The sequence below is a fragment of the Sus scrofa genome, chromosome 6 (genome assembly GCF_000003025.6).
Source record: "Sus scrofa isolate TJ Tabasco breed Duroc chromosome 6, Sscrofa11.1, whole genome shotgun sequence".
Classification (NCBI taxonomy): Eukaryota; Metazoa; Chordata; class Mammalia; order Artiodactyla; family Suidae; genus Sus; species Sus scrofa.
Genome location: NC_010448.4, coordinates 18658215 through 18674983, shown reverse-complemented (window position 1 = coordinate 18674983; position 16769 = coordinate 18658215). Strand labels below are relative to the sequence as shown.

Below are 16769 nucleotides of genomic sequence, written 5' to 3'. Positions count from 1 at the left end.
CAGTCACAGCCCTTTTGCTCTTTTTTCTTCTCTTCTCTTTTCCTTTTTGTTTTTTGTCTTTTTAGGGCCGCGCATTCAGCATATGGAGGTTCCCAGGCTAGGGGTCTAATCAGAGCTGTAACCGCCGCCTACACCACAGCCATAGCAATGCCAGATCCCAGCCGCATCTGCGACCTATACCACAGCTCACAGCAATGCCAGATCCTTAACCCACTGAGCAAGGCCAGGGATTGAACCTGCAACCTCATGGTTCCTCGTTGGATTCGTTTCCACTGTGCTACATGGGAACTCCCCTTTTGTTTCCTTTATTTGGTAATTGTCTGTCTGTAGGACCATCTGTAATTGCAGGGCTTTGCAGACTCCACGTTACGTCGCCACTGAGCCCCCAGCAGGGTTATAGGGCCTACAGTGGGCACATCATACGTCCCTCTAACATGAACATAGGTGTTGATACAGATACCAGTTACCCAGTTACTCTGCAGGAGGTAGAGGATACATGTTGCCATAGCTCAAAAAAGCAGAGGCAAGGGGTTCCCTGGTGGCTCAGCTGGTTAAGGATATGATGTTGTCACTGCTGTGGCATGGGTTCAAACCCCGGCCTGGGAACTTCTGCATGTGGCAAGCGTGGCCAAAAAAAAAAAAAAAAAAAAAAAAGCAGAGACTAGCCCAGGCCAGACTGCAAGTGGCTTGACCCCGCCCCACCCTCCTGCCTATTTTCCCAGATTCCTCAGGGCACAGGTTCCCTAAAGCTCAAGTCCCATGTTCCCAACACATCAGGAGGCATTTGAAGCAAGAGGAACCTAGGTGAGTTTATTGTCATTCAGTGATTTCATAGAAAAAGGAAAGAAGCATCGGGTCAAATTGAGTATTTTTAAAAATGCAGGTCTGTTCCCACTGTTCCATTTACATCTGGGGCAGGGTCTCCCCTACATCAGGCCCAGCAGCTGCACTGGTCATGTGGCCCTTTGCAGATGCAGCCCTGGGCACGCAGCACGGAGGACTGAAGGTGGCCGGGAGATGCCCACGGAATGAACATGAGAAACTGAGACGCTTCTCTGCCACCAACATTTATTGTGAAGACAGTGGAGACCTCTATGTGCCTGATGCCATTATGCCATGTATAGGAGGCTTTCCTTTGGATCTGAGAAACTGAAACTCAGCTAACCTGACTGCTTAAGGCTCTCACTGTGTTAGGAGCTAATCTTTGCTGCAGAAACCAGGGGTCTGTTCTTCCTGCCCAATACTCCACCCTAGTCCTAATGGACATGAAGTCTCCTGCTCAAGACAAATAAAGGAAAACAGAGCCAGAATGAAATTGACAACTTTTATTACAACTCACATATTTCACAGAAAAAGGGATGTAGCATGAAGTCAGTGCATGTGAAAAATAGCAAAATACAAGTTTGTCCAAGTTGCTCTATTTACATCTGGGGCAGGGTCTCCCCAGACTTCAGGCACAGCAGCTGCACTTGTCCGAGGCCCCTTTGCAGATGCAGCCCTGGGCACACCTGGCACAGCCCGCGGGGCAGCAGGAGCAGCAGCCTGGGGAAGAAAGGGCAGAGTGAGAGTCAGAGGACACTTTATGGGGAATTGCCCTTCCCATCTGTAGGCCTGGCACAAGCTGTCCCCAGGCTCAGGGCACCCTGACTTGAGGATGAGTGCTGTGTCCTGAGAAAAGTGCCCTCAGACTCCAGGTAAAGGCTGCCTGCTCCATCTGAGCCCAGGTCAGAGCAGTCTTGGAGAGACAGTGACAGGGCTTTCAGTCAATCAAGGGAACAACAAAGTCCTCCAGATGAGGGGGCAAAACCCTTACAGAGTTGCTTGGTGCGTGGGAGGGCTGCTGGGGGCTGCGTCTACAGCAAAAGACTCCATCCACAGTTCAGAGGAACTGCACCTTGTCACTAAGTTCAAGTATAAAGTGCTCAGGACACTGGAGGCTACAGAAAGCTGCATAGGGACACAGACGACCTAGGTTCTGGGCTGGACTTCATCTATGACAATACTTGGTAACCAACCTGGACTCAGTTTACACTTTTAGAATGAGAGGTTGGGACACAATCATCCTTACGGCTCCTTCACATCTGACTCCAATTCAGGTGCTAAGGGAGCGACATAGGGTCACAGTCCTGCTCCTGCCTGCTGAGCTCAGGGCTCCCTCCTCTGACTCAGCCCAGACCCCAGACTCCAGGCCCCAGGCCCCCAGACCCCCAGGGAAGGCCCCACACTCACTCTTCTTGCAGGAGGTGCATCTGCAGGCTTTGCACGTGCAGGAGCCTGCACAGCTGCAGGAGCCACCTGCCAGCAAGGGAGAGACAGCAGTGAGCAGGAGCGGGACTCAGGGGCCACAGCAGATGTCAGCAATGCCTCCCTCCCCCTCCTGCTCTGTCAGGGCCCAGCCCTGGGAGCTCCTGCCCCACTCAGGCACATGCAGAAGCCCCAGCTTCTCTCTTCGGTGTTGGATGGTAGGTCCCCTCCTGACTTCCTCCACAGGCAGGTCCCGGCTCCAGACCTGACTGGGGCTGACTCCAGGCTGATTGGGGCTGGGGCCAGCACCTTATGAGCCGAAACCCAAGGAGGCAATGTCCCTTCCTCCCACCAAGCCTTGGCAGCTCTGAGGCCTGGAAAGAGCATAGAGTCAAACCCAAATGTCCCTTGATTTGCTGGGTAACATCAAGAAGGGCGGCCCGTAGCCTCAGTACCCCCAAACTTAAAACAGAGGCAAAAGGAGACTGGAAATGCCCCCCAGGACCGTGGCTAGGAAAAAAGGCCTGGAATAATGACAGGAGTCCACCTGTGCTCCCACTCACAATTCCCCTTTCTCTCACCCCAAGGACCCCACGTCCTGTGCCTGGGATGGGGCATCGGAGGCTCGAAGCCAGCCAACTCTTACCTGTGGGGCAGGAGCAGTTGGGGTCCATGAGTGGAGGCAGGTGAGACCAAGCAGAGAGCAACGCGGATTCACTGGTCCAGTAGGAGGCGCCTTGCAGTGTAGGCGCCCGCGTGCTCAGGTTTATACCCCAGGAGGCGGCCCGGGCGCAGAGGCTGCCCCGCCCACTTGCCCTCGCCCGGCACATCCCCGCCCGCAGCGCCGGGTCCTGGGCGGTGAGCAAACCTCAGGGCAGAGCGCACGGTTCCGGGAAGGCGGCCGGGCTCCGTGCGCACCGCGCCGGCCTCCTCCTCGGCGCCCGCAGCGGGGAGGGACTTCGTGCCGCGCGGCAAGCAGCGCCCCAGCCTCCCTGCCCGCCCCTCCCCAGCTCTCCGCGAGGTCGGCAAACCCAGTGTTCCCCGATCTTCTGGGAACCCAGCCCCCGTGTCCTCGCCATCGTCCCCACCCCCAGCCCCCGCAACTCTGCCCTGAGGTTCGCCCTTTCCCGAAGCCCGTGCGCAACGGCAGCCTCGCGCGCACGTCCCAAGCTTGGCTGGAGCTTGGAGTTGTGCGCAGAGATGGGTGGTGGATGTGACCTTCGCCACCTTCCCCGCCCCCCCTTCCCCAACCTGCGCTGTCCTGGTCCCCAGCGTGGTCTTGAGGCAGCGGTTCTCTAAGGTTTCACCTGGAACAGCAAGGCTGTGAACACACGCCCCTGCCTGTGGTCCCTCCTTCCCCTCTGGGCGGCTGAGCAGGTGAATGGGCACATTTCCCCAGGGTCTGCTTTGCCTGCATTTGCCAGTGGTTTCCCTCAGCTTAGCTGGTCAGGCCCACTCCAGGATGGAGGTTCCCAAAACATGGGATGCACCCCCCCCCGGGGGGGGTGAAGGCATCAGGGTAGGTGACAGGCAGACCTGGCCTTAAATAACAAAGCCAGACCCGTGGATGTTTCCCTTTGGGGCTTCCTGACAATCCCATATCTTGGAGTCTGTGCCAAGGCTTCTTTAATCACTGCCGCTCTTTCAATTCTAACAGGACACTACAGGGAGGTACTAGTTGAGAGCCTTTTCCCAGAGACAAAACTGCGTACAGTACAAGGAGGCTGCTGACTCAGTGTCACAGTGCTTGTGAAATAAGTTTTAACTGAAGAACAACACCCCCCTTGGTTAAAAGGGTAGCTGCAATCCTTTCCAGCTATGCTGGCCTCATGCCATCCTTCTTATAATAATGTAGCAACTATGTACCCAGTGTCTAAGCCAGCAGCCCTGCTAATCATGTACCCAGCATCGCTTATCAGTTCCGCTTCTGTAACCTTGCTGGCTGAGTTTCTTAGGGAGGAACACTGTCTGCTTGGGGAAGGGGGAAGGTCCCGGGGATGCTTACATGGGAAAATCAAGACCTTGTAATGTATAAAAGTTGCTGAGAACAAAGACCTGGTGCTCAGACTCTGGAGGTGACTCCTCTGAGCCGGCACCGGTGCTGAATAAACCTTGCTTTTCCACATCTCCGAGTGCCGTTTGTCTCCTTCCACTGCCACGGTCTTTGCGGTTTCCGCAACACTTGGAATAGGTGACCCAGTTCTGTGTTTTGGCATTGGCACTTCTCAACTGAAAGAGAATGTCACTAGTAAAGCCTGCCTTTGGTCCAGAGCTGTGTCTTCAGCACCTCTCTACTGCATTTCCTCAATCCTGGCTATGACAAAAGTGGTAGAAAAGGAACATATATTTATGTGTTCTTGTGGCTGCCCTCTATGACTAGAAGTAAACTGATTCTCAGATTCAGTAGTGGTCAGGAGATTCATTTTATATAAATAAAATCATTTATATGTATATGATCGTGGTGCAGGTGGCAGCGGAAATTGCAGGCATCATCCCTCATCTGTTTGGAGGACACTGGGAGACCTGATCGTGGTTGTATATCCCTAGTGCCAGCTCCTCTTTCGTGGGAAACAGGATACCCCTCAGTGCAATGGCACATGCTCAAGGAGTTGATGAGGACGACACAAGACACACAGTCCTGCCTTATTGGTTTGGAGGTAGGAAAATATCTCCAACGATGCGAACGATAATAATAAAGCAACAGCTAATATATAGATTACTCACTGTATGCCAGGCTTCATTCTGAGTTTGGTACATCTATTCAATTCTTAAACCATATTAAATTCCTAATCCTAAATTTATTGCAGGTATTAAATTATTACATAGCCAGACACTATTGTTTTGCCATTTTACAACCCAGGGGACTAGGCCATAGAAAGGTGACATCACATGGCTATAAATGGCACAGGTGGGCGTGGCACTCCTGCAGGCTGACTGCAGCATCCTGCCCTCCCCCAGCACTGGGCACCATGACATCACATGAAGGATGAGGACACTGAACACCTGGCACAGAGGCAGCAGCGAAAAGAACACTGAGCAGGCAGATCTTCTGCGTAGCTCTGTGACCTCTCTGGGCCTCAGACTCCATCTATCTGTCCAGCCAGGAGCACAACTGGCTTGACTCAAAGGACCCTTCCAGCTCTGGATAAGCAGAGGCATGAGTCAGCATCCTGTGACATCATAGTGAGCCCCTGTGGCCGGGCGTAGGTTCAGACCTCTGACAATGAGCTGTGTGACCTTGGGCAGGTTGCTGAACCTCTCTGGAAGAATGCATAATCAGTGCCCTCTGTACATGTTCACTCTCTCACTGATGACATGAAGGGTGGGAAAGGCTTCTGTGTTTGTCCAAATACTATGGCACATGTGTCCCAAGGGCTTATGAGGGTCATCTGCACTTCCCTTGACATTGGATCAACAAGGTTCCAATGTCATCTCTGTCTCCACTCAGCCATGCTTAAAAATCATGAGCCTTTCTCCAGGAGCTTTTTGGAAGCTCAAATAATTCTCTGTGCAGGGGTGTCAGTGTGCAGGGAGTGACCATAATGGCCACTGATCAGGAAGCCCTGTTAGGAGCCAGGCTCCCCTCTCACTTCATCCCTCACGTTTACAGAAACGTGAGGACATGGAAAGTAGAGAGTGTCAGTGACTCATCCAGGTGCCTGACACCCAAACCCATGCAGTCAGCACAGGCTGCCCCCTTAAAGCCCCTCTTCACACAGGGCACCTGGAGGCAGTCTTGGGCACCTCGGAGCCACGTGACTCCTCTTTCTCTTTGATGGCACATCCACTAGCAGTTCCCTCCACGGCCAGCCAGGGGGAGAAACGCTTGGAATATGTTGCAATTCACTCAGCCCACCTATCTGCCTAATAAACACCAGCACACCCTCCAACTGCAGAAAAACCATCACCCTGCAGAGGAAAACATGAGTCCTTCATCTGGACTGCTGTCTCAGGTACACCCCCTCTCACTGAGAAATGGCTGGGAGATTCCAGTCTCTTGGCTGGTCTCAAGTACCCAAGGGCTGAATTTTGAAGGAAGGGCTGATTTCAGCCTGACCTAGGGAGGAACTTCCAGAGATTCATAGCCAAGTCACCAAGGGAGCTGTCAGAGGCACTGAGCAGCCAAGGGTATGTCCCTGTGCAGATGGAGGAACAGATATACTCCAGGCGTGTGTTGTCACAATGGGGCATTTGTCAAATATTTCTAGGGCTCCCGCATAATCAACAAATACATATGGATCATGTATTAATCTCTTTAATTTGTTCCTCATGTACTAATGTAATTATTTGTGTGGAATCTAAAAATGGACTTTGTATATTGCATCTGTAACACATTTCCTTAGCGATTCCTTTTCTTTTTTTAGGGCTACACCTGTGACATATGGAAGTTCCCAGGCTAGGTGTGGAACTGGAGGTACAGGCGCCGGCCTGCACCACAGCCACAGCAATGTGAGATCTGAGCTGCATCTGCAACCTACACTACAGCTCACAGCAATGCCGGGTCCTTCACCCAGTGAGCAAGGCCAAGGATCAAACCTGCGTTCTCGTGGATACTAGTCAGGCTTGCTACCGCTGAGCCACAACCGGAACTCCAACAATTCATTTTCTTTACCAAAGTTTAAAACTGTGATAGAGAATAAGAATAGCTCCCTGCATAGTACAAGTCCCTGCTTTAAAAGCAAGCCCTTTGTAGAAATCAAACAAGTGGGGATTTGGATTCCATCCCCTCTGGGTCCTTATGAAGTTCACATCACTGAGGACTGAGTTTGGCAGGAATACCAGGGAATGAAAAGGAAAACTGAGAAGTTTCTGCACCATCAGTACTCATAATGAGAAGCGAGGGGAGCCAGTGCCTGCCCGATGTCTTGATGTCATCTGGACGATGCTTTCATTTTGAACTGAGAAACTGGAGCTCAGAGAGCTAACCTGACCTACTTAAGGCTTTCAGTGTGTTAGCAGCTAATCTTTGGTGCAGAAACCAGGAGTCTGTTCTTTCTGCCCAATACCACACCCTAGTCCTAAAAACATGAAGTCTTTTTATCCAAAAAAAAAAAAAAAAAGGAAAAAAGAGCCAGAATGAAAATGAATATTTGAGTTTTATTATAACTCAAATATTTCGTAGAAAAAGGGATGTAGCATGAGGTCAGCTTGTATGGAAAATATTAAAATGCAGGTTTGTCTATGTTGCTCTATTGATTTCTGGGACAGGGTCTCCCCGACATCAGGCACAGCAGCTGCACTTGTCCGAGGCTCCTTTGCAGATGCAGCCCTGGGCACACTTGGCACAGCCCGCGGGGCAGCAGGAGCAGCAGCCTGGGGAAGAAAGGGCAGAGTGAGAGTCACAGCACGTGTCGCCAGGAACCACTCCTGAGGAAGGGGACGCCAGGAAGTTTGGTCACTATCCTGCTCCTGCCTGCTGAGCTCAGGGCTCCCTCCTCTGACTCAGCCCAGACTCCAGGCCCCAGGCCCCAGGCCCCCAGACCCCCAGGGAAGGCCCCACACTCACTCTTCTTGCAGGAGGTGCATCTGCAGGCTTTGCACGTGCAGGACCTGCACAGCTGCAGGAGCCGCCTGCCAGCAAGGGAGAGACAGCAGTGAGCAGGAGCGGGACTCAGGGGCCACAGCAGATGTCAGCAATGCCTCCCTCCCCCTCCTGCTCTGTCAGGGCCCAGCCCTGGGAGCTCCTGCCCCACTCAGGCACATGCAGAAGCCCCAGCTTCTCTCTTCTGGTGTTGGATGGTAGGTCCCCTCCTGACTTCCTCCACAGGCAGGTCCCAGGCTCCAGACCTGACTGGGGCTGAGGGCCAGCACCTTATGAGCCAAACCCCAACGAAGCAATGTCCCCTCCTCCCACCAAGCCTTGGCAGCTCTGAGGCCTGGAAAGAGCATAGAGTCAAACCCAAATGTCCCTTGATTTGCTGGGTAACATCAAGAAGGGCGGCTGTAGCCTCAGTACCCCCAAACTTAAAACAGAGCCAGATGGAGAGTTGACATACTTCCAGGACTTGTCTAGGAGGAAAGCCCTGGACCAAGGACAGGAGTCCACCTGTGCTCACTCCCGCAATGCTCCCTTTTCTAACTCCAGGGACCCCACGTCCTGTGCCTGGGATGGGGCATCCAGAGGCTTGAAGCCAGAGGACTCGTACTAGCGGAGCAGGAGCAGTTGGGGTCCAAGTAGAGGCGAGGTGAGGCCTGAGGTCCAAAGCAAGAAGCAACGCAGACCTACTGGTCCTGTGGGAGGCGGGTTGGAGCCTAGCAGCCCGCGTGCTCGGTTTACACTCCGTCACCCCCCCGCCCGGGAGGCGACCCGGGCGCAGAAGTCCCGCCCCCTTATCGACACCGCCCCCTTCTCGGTCCTGCCCCGCGGATCCCCGCCCGCAGCGACGGCTCCCGGCCGTGAGCAACGCAGCGGGCTGAGCGCACGCTTTGGTGCCGGCTGAAACGGCGGGACTGTGTGCCTGGCCCACCCCGCCCCTTCCCCGTTTTCCCGAGGTCAGTAGCCACCCTGGTCCCCGGTTTTCCAGGAACCCAGCTGTGTCCTTGGCGTCTTCCCCACCCCCGCCCCCCGCCCCCGAGCCGCGCTCCTCGGGTTCGCTCTGCTCGAACCTGTTTACAGCCTCTGCCTCCCGCTCTTGGCCTGGCCTGGCTGGAGCCAGAGATTTGTGTCAGCGACTGTGGCGGATGTGACCGTCAGAAACATTTCCCTCAGCTGACCTGGCCTGTCCAGGTCCCCACCGTGGATCTTTGGCAGCGTATTTCCTGTCGTGACTCTTGTAACAGCAACGCCAGCAACGCTGGCTTCAGCCTGTATGTGTTCCTGACGCCCAGTCTCCTTTCCTGTCGGGGTGATGACAGGCTGGTCCGGATGCTCCGTTGTTTAAACTTTCCCCTGATTGTCCTCAGCCTGTCGGGGCCACTGCTCCTGAGTGGAGGCTCCCTAATTATGGGATCCCCCCCCCCCCACCAGGGAAGGGATCCTTGCAGCTGACAGGCAGACCTGGCATTAAATAACAAAGCAAGACAAGCGGATGTTTCCCTTTGGGTTTTCCTCACAATTACATACTGCTGTCTGTGTCAGATCTTGTCAGATCACTTGGCTCTTTGAATTCTAACTGGACACTACAGGGAAATACTAGTTGGGCCCTTTTCCCAGAGGCAAAACTACATAGGGTGCAAGGAGGCTGCTAAGCCAGGGTCACAGCACTGGTGACCCAGTTTTGTTTTTAGGCAGTGACACGTCCCAAGTGAAAGAGAATATCACTGATAAAGCTTCCTTTCGCCCCCGGGCTGTGTCTTCAGCACCTCTCTACTGCATTAGTTCGATCTTTGGAGTGACCAAAGTGATAGAAATAGTATATATATGATTTATAGCCACCTTCTATGTCTGGAAGTAATCAGACTCTTTTTCAGTATTGGTTAAGTGATGTCCTTTTATATAATATTTTTAAGAAAGAAGGAATCTTTGAAAAAAATGTAAGGAAATCCTGGTGCAGGGGCCAGCAGAAATGGCAGGATCTTTCTATGCTTCTTGGGAGGACGCAGGCTGTCTGGCTCATGGCTTTGTATCTGCAGCGTCAGTCCCTCTTTGGCAGAAGAGAGGATAAACCTCTCAGAGGAACTGGTCATGTGCTCACACTGGGCAAGACAGGACACAGACCTAACATACTACCCTTGCCTAATGTCTGGAAGCAGAAAAATGTGTCTTACGCTAAAAACAATAGTAAAGAGGAGTAAACAGGAGTTCCTGCCATGGCTGAGTGTGTTAAGAAACCAACTGCAGTGGCTCATGTGCTGGCAAAGGCATGGGTCCATCCCTGGCCTGGCCCAGTGGTTTAAAGGATCCAGCATTGCTGCACCTGCAACGTAGGTCTCAGCTGGGGCTCAGATTCAATCCCTGGTCCAGGAACTTCCATATGCTATGGGTGTAGTCATAAGATAGAATTTTAAAAAATAGTAAGTAGCTAATCATATAGATTACTGACTATGTGCCAGATATATTTCCCCGTTCTTTGCATGTATTAAATTCTTTATTTGTTTTTTTTGTTTTTGTTTTTTTTTTTTTTGTCTTTTTGCTATTTCTTTGGGCCGCTCCCGTGGCATAGGGAGGTTCCCAGGCTAGGGGTCGAATCAGAGCTGTAGCCACCGGCCTACGCCAGAGCCACAGCAGCGAGGGATCCGAGCTGCGTCTGCAACCTACACCACAGCTCACGGCAATGCCGGATCGTTAACCCACTGAACAAGGGCAGGGACCGAACCCGCAACCTCATGCTTCCTAGTCGGAATCGTTAACCACTGTACCACGACGGGAACTCCAAATTCTTTAAACCTAAGAGGCAGATGGTATTATTTTACTTTTTACAGCAGTGGAGGAGACTGAGCCACAGAGAGGTGATACCACATGGTTATAAGCGACACTAGGGGGAGTGGCACTCCTGCAGGCTGACTGCAGCACCCAGCCCTCATCCAGCACTGGGCACCATAACATCACATGAAAGATGAGGATACTGAACACCTGGCACAGAGGCAGCAGCGGGAAGAGCACTGAGCAGGCAGGCAGATTCCTCTGTGACGCTCTATGACCTCTCTGGGCCTCAGACTCCATCTATCTGTCCAGCCAGGAGCACAACTGGACTATCTCGAAGAATGCTTCCAGGTCTGAATAAACAGAAGCATGAGTCAGCATCCTGTGACATCATCCTGAGCATCCTGTGGCCAGGAGGTAAGACAGCTCTGGGGTAGGTTCGGACCTCTGACAATGAGCTGTGTGACGTTAGGCAGGTTGCCGAACCTGCCAGTGCGGCCCCTGCATGTTCACTGTCTCACTGCTTGTGGCAGTGACATGAAGGGTAGGAAGGGCTTCTGTGTTTGTCCAAATGCTGTGGCACCCTGTGTCCCAAAGGGCTTATACAGGCCACCCACACTTCCGTTGACATGCTTAAAAATCAATGAGCCTTTCTCCAGGAGCTTTTTGGGAGCTCAAAGAATTCTCTGTGCAGGGGTGTCAGTGTGCAGGGAGTGACCATAATGGCCACTGATCAGGAAGCCCTGTTAGGAGCCAGGCCCCCCTCTCACTTCATCCCTCACGTGGAAATGGACTCTCCTTTACAGAAAGGAGGACATGGAAAGTAGAGAGTGTCAGTGACTCACCCAGGTCACGAAGTGGCAAGGCGGCTGGGACCCCAGATGCCTGACACCCAAACCCATGCAGTCAGCACAGGCTGCCCCCTTAAAGCCCCTCTTCACACAGGGCACCTGGAGGCAGTCTTGGTCCTGACCTCGGAGCCACGTGACCCCTCTTTCTCTTTGATGGCACATCCACTAGCAGTTCCCTCCACAGCCAGCCAGGGGGACAAACACTTGGAATATGTTGCAATTCACTCAGCCCACCTATCTGCCTAATAAACACCAGCACACCCTCCAAACTGCGGAAAAACCATCACCCTGCAGAGGAAAACATGAGTCCTTCATCTGAACCACTGTCTCGGATACACTTTCTCTTGCTGAGAAGTGGCTGTGAAATTCCCAGTAACTTTGCATTTTTGGGGGGTGGGGGGGCCTGAAATGTAGCAGCTTGATATGGGATCCCATTTCCCAGACAGGGATTGAACTTGGCTGCAGCAGTGAACGTGCCTAATCATAACCACTAGGCCACCAGCGAACTCCACTTTGCTGATTTCAAGTAGCCTAAGATGGGATGTTGGAAAGCTGATTTCGACTCGACTTGGAAGGAACTTCCAAAGAGTCACAGCCAAGTCACCACAGAGAACTCTCAGGGAAAGCAGGTGTCCTGTCGGTGGCATTGGGCAGGTCAAGTGTTATGTTCCCTATGTGAATCCAGGGGTTAGGGCTATTCAGGGTGTGTGTTGTCACAGCGGGATATTTGTGAAGTGTTTCTAGGGCTCCTACATGCCTTCAAGGAACAAATAATCAGCATATAAAAAACTCTAATTTAGGAGTTCCCGTCGTGGCTCAGTGGTTAATGAATCCGACTGGGAACCATGAGGTGGCAGGTTCAATCCCTGGCCTTGCTCAGTGGGTTAAGGATCCGGCATTGCCGTGAGCTGTGGTGTAGGTTGCAGACGCGGCTCGGATCCCACGTTGCTGTGGCTGTGGTGTAGGCCGGCAGGTGTAGCTCTGATTAGACCCCTAGCCTGGGATATGCCGCGGGTGTGGCCCTAGGAAAGACACACACACAAAAATCTCTAATTTAAAATTTGTTCTTCATATATTAATTTCATTTGTATGGAATCTAAAAATGGGCTTTGTATATGGTGCCCTTAACATAATTTCCTTAGCAATTCATTGTATTTACCAAACTTTAAAACTGATAGAAAATAAGAAGTCACTGCACAGTGTTTTAGAAGCAAGCCTTTGTAGAAGTCAGACAGGTGGGGACTTGGATTCCATCACCTGAGTACTTTTGATGCTCACATTACTGAGGACTGAGTTTGGCAGGGACCCCAGGGAATGAAAAGGAAAAAAGAAATTTCTGTGCCATCAATACACTTTTGAGAGGAGGGGGGGAACAATTGCCTGACTAATGTCCTTATGTCATCTGGACGATGCTTTCATTTTGAACTGAAGCTCAGAGAGGTAGCCTGACTTACTTAAGGCACTCAGTGTGTTAGGAGCTAATCTTTGGTGCAGAAACCAGATCTGTGTATTGTTAGCCCAATTCTCACCCCAGTCCTCATAGACATGAAGTCTCTTTGTCCAAGAAAAATAAAGGAAAACAGAGCCAGAGTGAAATCGACAACATTTATTACAACTCACATATTTCATAGAAAAAGGGATGTAGCATGAGGTCAGCTTGTATGAAAAATATTAAAATGAGGTTTGTCTATGTTGCTCTATTGATTTCTGGGACAGGGTCTCCCCGACATCAGGCACAGCAGCTGCACTTGTCCGAGGCTCCTTTGCAGATGCAGGCCTGGGCACACTTGGCACAGCCCGTGGGGCAGCAGGAGCAGCAGCCTGGGGAAGAAAGGGCAGAGTGAGAGTCACAGCACGTGTCGCCAGGAACCATCTCCTGAAGAAGTTTGGTCACTATCCTGCTCCTGCCTGCTGAGCTCAGGGCTCCTCCTCTGACTCAGCCCAGACCCCAGACCCCCAGGGAAGGCCCCACACTCACTCTTCTTGCAGGAGGTGCATCTGCAGGCTTTGCATGTGCAGGAGCCTGCGCAGCTGCAGGAACCACCTGCCAGCAAGGGAGAGACAGCAGTGAGCAGGAGCGGGACCCAGGGGCCACAGCAGATGTCAGCAATGCCTCCCTCCCCCTCCTGCTCTGTCAGGGCCCAGCCCTGGGAGCTCCTGCCCCACTCAGGCACATGCAGAAACCCCAGCTTCTCTCTTCTGGTGTTGGATGGTAGGTCCCCTCCTGACTTCCTCCACAGGCAGGTCCCGGGCTCCAGACCTGACTGGGGCTGACTCCAGGCTGATTGGGGCTGAGGGCCAGCACCTTATGAGCCGAAACCCAAGGAGGCAATGTCCCTTCCTCCCACCAAGCCTTGGCAGCTCTGAGGCCTGGAAAGAGCATAGAGTCAAACCCAAATGTCCCTTGATTTGCTGGGTAACATCAAGAAGGGCGGCCTGTAGCCTCAGTACCCCCAAACTTAAAACAGAGGCAAAAGGAGACTGGAAATGCCCCCCAGGACCGTGGCTAGGAAAAAAGGCCTGGAATAATGACAGGAGTCCACCTGTGCTCCCACTCACAATTCCCCTTTCTCTCACCCCAAGGACCCCACGTCCTGTGCCTGGGATGGGGCATCCGGAGGCTCGAAGCCAGCCAACTCTTACCTGTGGGGCAGGAGCAGTTGGGGTCCATGAGTGGAGGCAGGTGAGACCAAGCAGAGAGCAACGCGGATTCACTGGTCCAGTAGGAGGCGCCTTGCAGTGTAGGCGCCCGCGTGCTCAGGTTTATACCCCAGGAGGCGGCCCGGGCGCAGAGGCTGCCCCGCCCACTTGCCCTCGCCCGGCACATCCCCGCCCGCAGCGCCGGGTCCTGGGCGGTGAGCAAACCTCAGGGCAGAGCGCACGGTTCCGGGAAGGCGGCCGGGCTCCGTGCGCACCGCGCCGGCCTCCCCCTCGGCGCCCCCAGCGGGGAGGGACTTCGCGCCGCGCGGCAAGCAGCGCCCCAGCCTCCCTGCCCGCCCCTCCCCAGCTCTCCGCGAGGTCGGCAAACGCCAGTGTTCCCCGATCTTCTGGGAACCCAGCCCCCGTGTCCTCGCCATCGTCCCCACCCCCAGCCCCCGCAACTCTGCCCTGAGGTTCGCCCTTTCCCGAAGCCCGTGCGCAACGGCAGCCTCGGCAGCCTCGCGCGCATGTCCCAAGCTTGGCTGGAGCTTGGAGTTGTGCGCAGAGATGGGTGGTGGATGTGACCTTCGCCACCTTCCCCGCCCCCCTTCCCCAACCTGCGCTGTCCTGGTCCCCAGCGTGGTCTTGAGGCAGCGGTTCTCTAAGGTTCACCTGGAACAGCAAGGCTGTGAACACAAGCCCCTGCCTGTGGTCCCTCCTTCCCCTCTGGGCGGCTGAGCAGGTGAATGGGCACATTTCCCCAGGGTCTGCTTTGCCTACATTTGCCAGTGGTTTCCCTCAGCGTAGCTGGTCAGGTCCACTCCAGGATGGAGGTTCCCAAAGCATGGGATGTCCCCCCCCCCGGGGGGGGGTGAAGGCATCAGGGTAGGTGACAGGCAGACCTGGCCTTAAATAACAAAGCCAGACACGTGGATGTTTCCCTTTGGGTCTTCCTGACAATCCCATATCTTGGAGTCTGTGCCAAGGCTTCTTTAATCACTGCCGCTCTTTCAATTCTAACAGGACACTACAGGGAAATCTTCTTTAGGAACCAGTTTCCTAAAGGCAGAATTACATAGATCAGTAGGGGGCTACTGACCCAAGGTCACAGTGCCTGGAAGTGGTGCCCTGGATCTGAGTCCTGTCACTTCCCAAGGCAAAAAGTCAGTGACAGTTGCCTTTGGCCCAGAGCTGTGTCTTTAGCACCCCTCTACTGAGTTTGCTCAATCCTGGCAGTGACAAAGTGGTAGAAAAGGAATACATACAAATGTTTTCTGTGGCTACCATCTATGTCTAGAAGTGCACTGCTTTCCATATTCAGTAGTGGTTAAGAGTTTGCTTTTCATATAAGTGAACTTGTGTGTGTGTGTGTGTGATATAATATATTTATATATTTATAATATATTATATAGTATATATATGTGTGTATATATAATATATATAAAATATTAAGTGAAATCTTGGTGCAGGAGACAGCAGAAATGGCAGGATCCTCCTGTATGTGTTAGTAGGAGCCGTGCTGTCTTGTTCATGACTCGATATCCCTAGTGCCAGCCACTTTTTGTGGGAAGAGGCAGATAAGCCTCTCAGGACAACTGGTCACATGCTCAAATGCTTTTTGAGAACAACAAAGGACACACAGCTAGCATACCAGCCCTGGCTTACTGATTTGGAAGTAGAAAAATACATTCTATGCTTTGACCCATAATAATTATAATTAGATAATATTATAGATTACTGTGTGCCAGGCTTCATTCTAAGTTCTTTGAATGTATTCTATTCTTTAATCCTAAAAGCCAGACACAATTATTTTGCCCTTACAAACAGAGGAGACTGAGCCACAGGGAGGTGATATCACGTGGCTATGAGTGACACAGGTAGGAGTGGCACTCCTGCAGGCTGACTGCAGCACCCGGCCCTCACCCAGCACTGGGCACCACAACATCACATGAAAGATGAGAACACTGAACACCTGGCACAGAGGCAGCAGCGGAAGAACACTGAGCAGGCAGGTAGATCCCGCTGTGTAGCTCTGTGATCTCTTTGGGCTTCAGGCTCCCATCTATCTGTCCAGCCAGGAACACAACTGGACTGTCTCAGAGGACCTGGACCCTTTCAGCTCTGAATAAGGGAAGACAGGTGTAACATCCAGTGACATAATCAGCCACCTGTGTCAAGAAGTGAGATAGTACTGGTGTAGGTTCTGACCTATGACTGTGGGCTGTGTGACCTTGGTCAGGTTACTTAACCTCTCTGGAAGATGGCACAATCATTCAGGCTGTTGCATGTTTCCTCATTCACTGGTTCCTGTGAAGCTCAAAGGATTTGCAGTGAAGGAAAAGCTTTTGTCTGTCCAAAATAGTGTTGCATCTTATCCTGGGGGCTCTGCAGGTCCACCACACAGCCCCTGGCACTTGATCAGCAAGGCTTCAATCCATCTCTAGCCACCGCCCAAAGTAATGCTTCCAACCAATGAGCCTTTATCCTGGAGCTTTGTGGGAATTCTGTCCCCACAAATATCTTGGATACTGTCAGAATAGTGGCCACTATTGAAGCCCTAGCTAGGAGCAGCCACATCCTCATCTAACCCTCCACATTGATGTATAAGCTACTTCATACAAGTGAGGAAATGAAGGCTAAGAAAGTAGCATGAACCTGCCCGCATCACATGGCCAGGAAATGACAAGATGACTGTGAACCAGGATGCTTGACATTCCAACCCATGCACTCGA

General features: G+C 52.6%; 2 protein-coding genes across 3 annotated transcripts; both read right to left on the bottom strand.

Moving 5' to 3' along the window:
• On the bottom strand, window positions 1311-2968 carry MT1A (metallothionein 1A). Its single transcript, NM_001001266.2, is given in 3 exon segments — window positions 1311-1542; window positions 2230-2295; window positions 2891-2968. Coding segments are annotated over 3 exon segments (186 nt in total). The 5' UTR covers window positions 2919-2968; the 3' UTR covers window positions 1311-1450.
• Window positions 12984-14319, bottom strand: LOC102166944 (metallothionein-1E-like). Of its 2 annotated transcripts, XM_021093890.1 has the most exons (3): window positions 14041-14239; window positions 13376-13441; window positions 12984-13218 (listed from the first exon to the last, which is right to left on the bottom strand). In XM_021093890.1, the coding sequence occupies exons 1-3, from the start codon at window positions 14222-14224 to the stop codon at window positions 13127-13129; spliced, it is 342 nt and encodes a 113-aa protein (XP_020949549.1). In that variant the 5' UTR covers window positions 14225-14239; the 3' UTR covers window positions 12984-13126. The 2 variants fall into 2 exon arrangements, with proteins under 2 accessions (XP_020949549.1, XP_020949550.1); XM_021093891.1 differs by lacking the exon at window positions 13376-13441 and having other exon boundaries at window positions 14041-14319.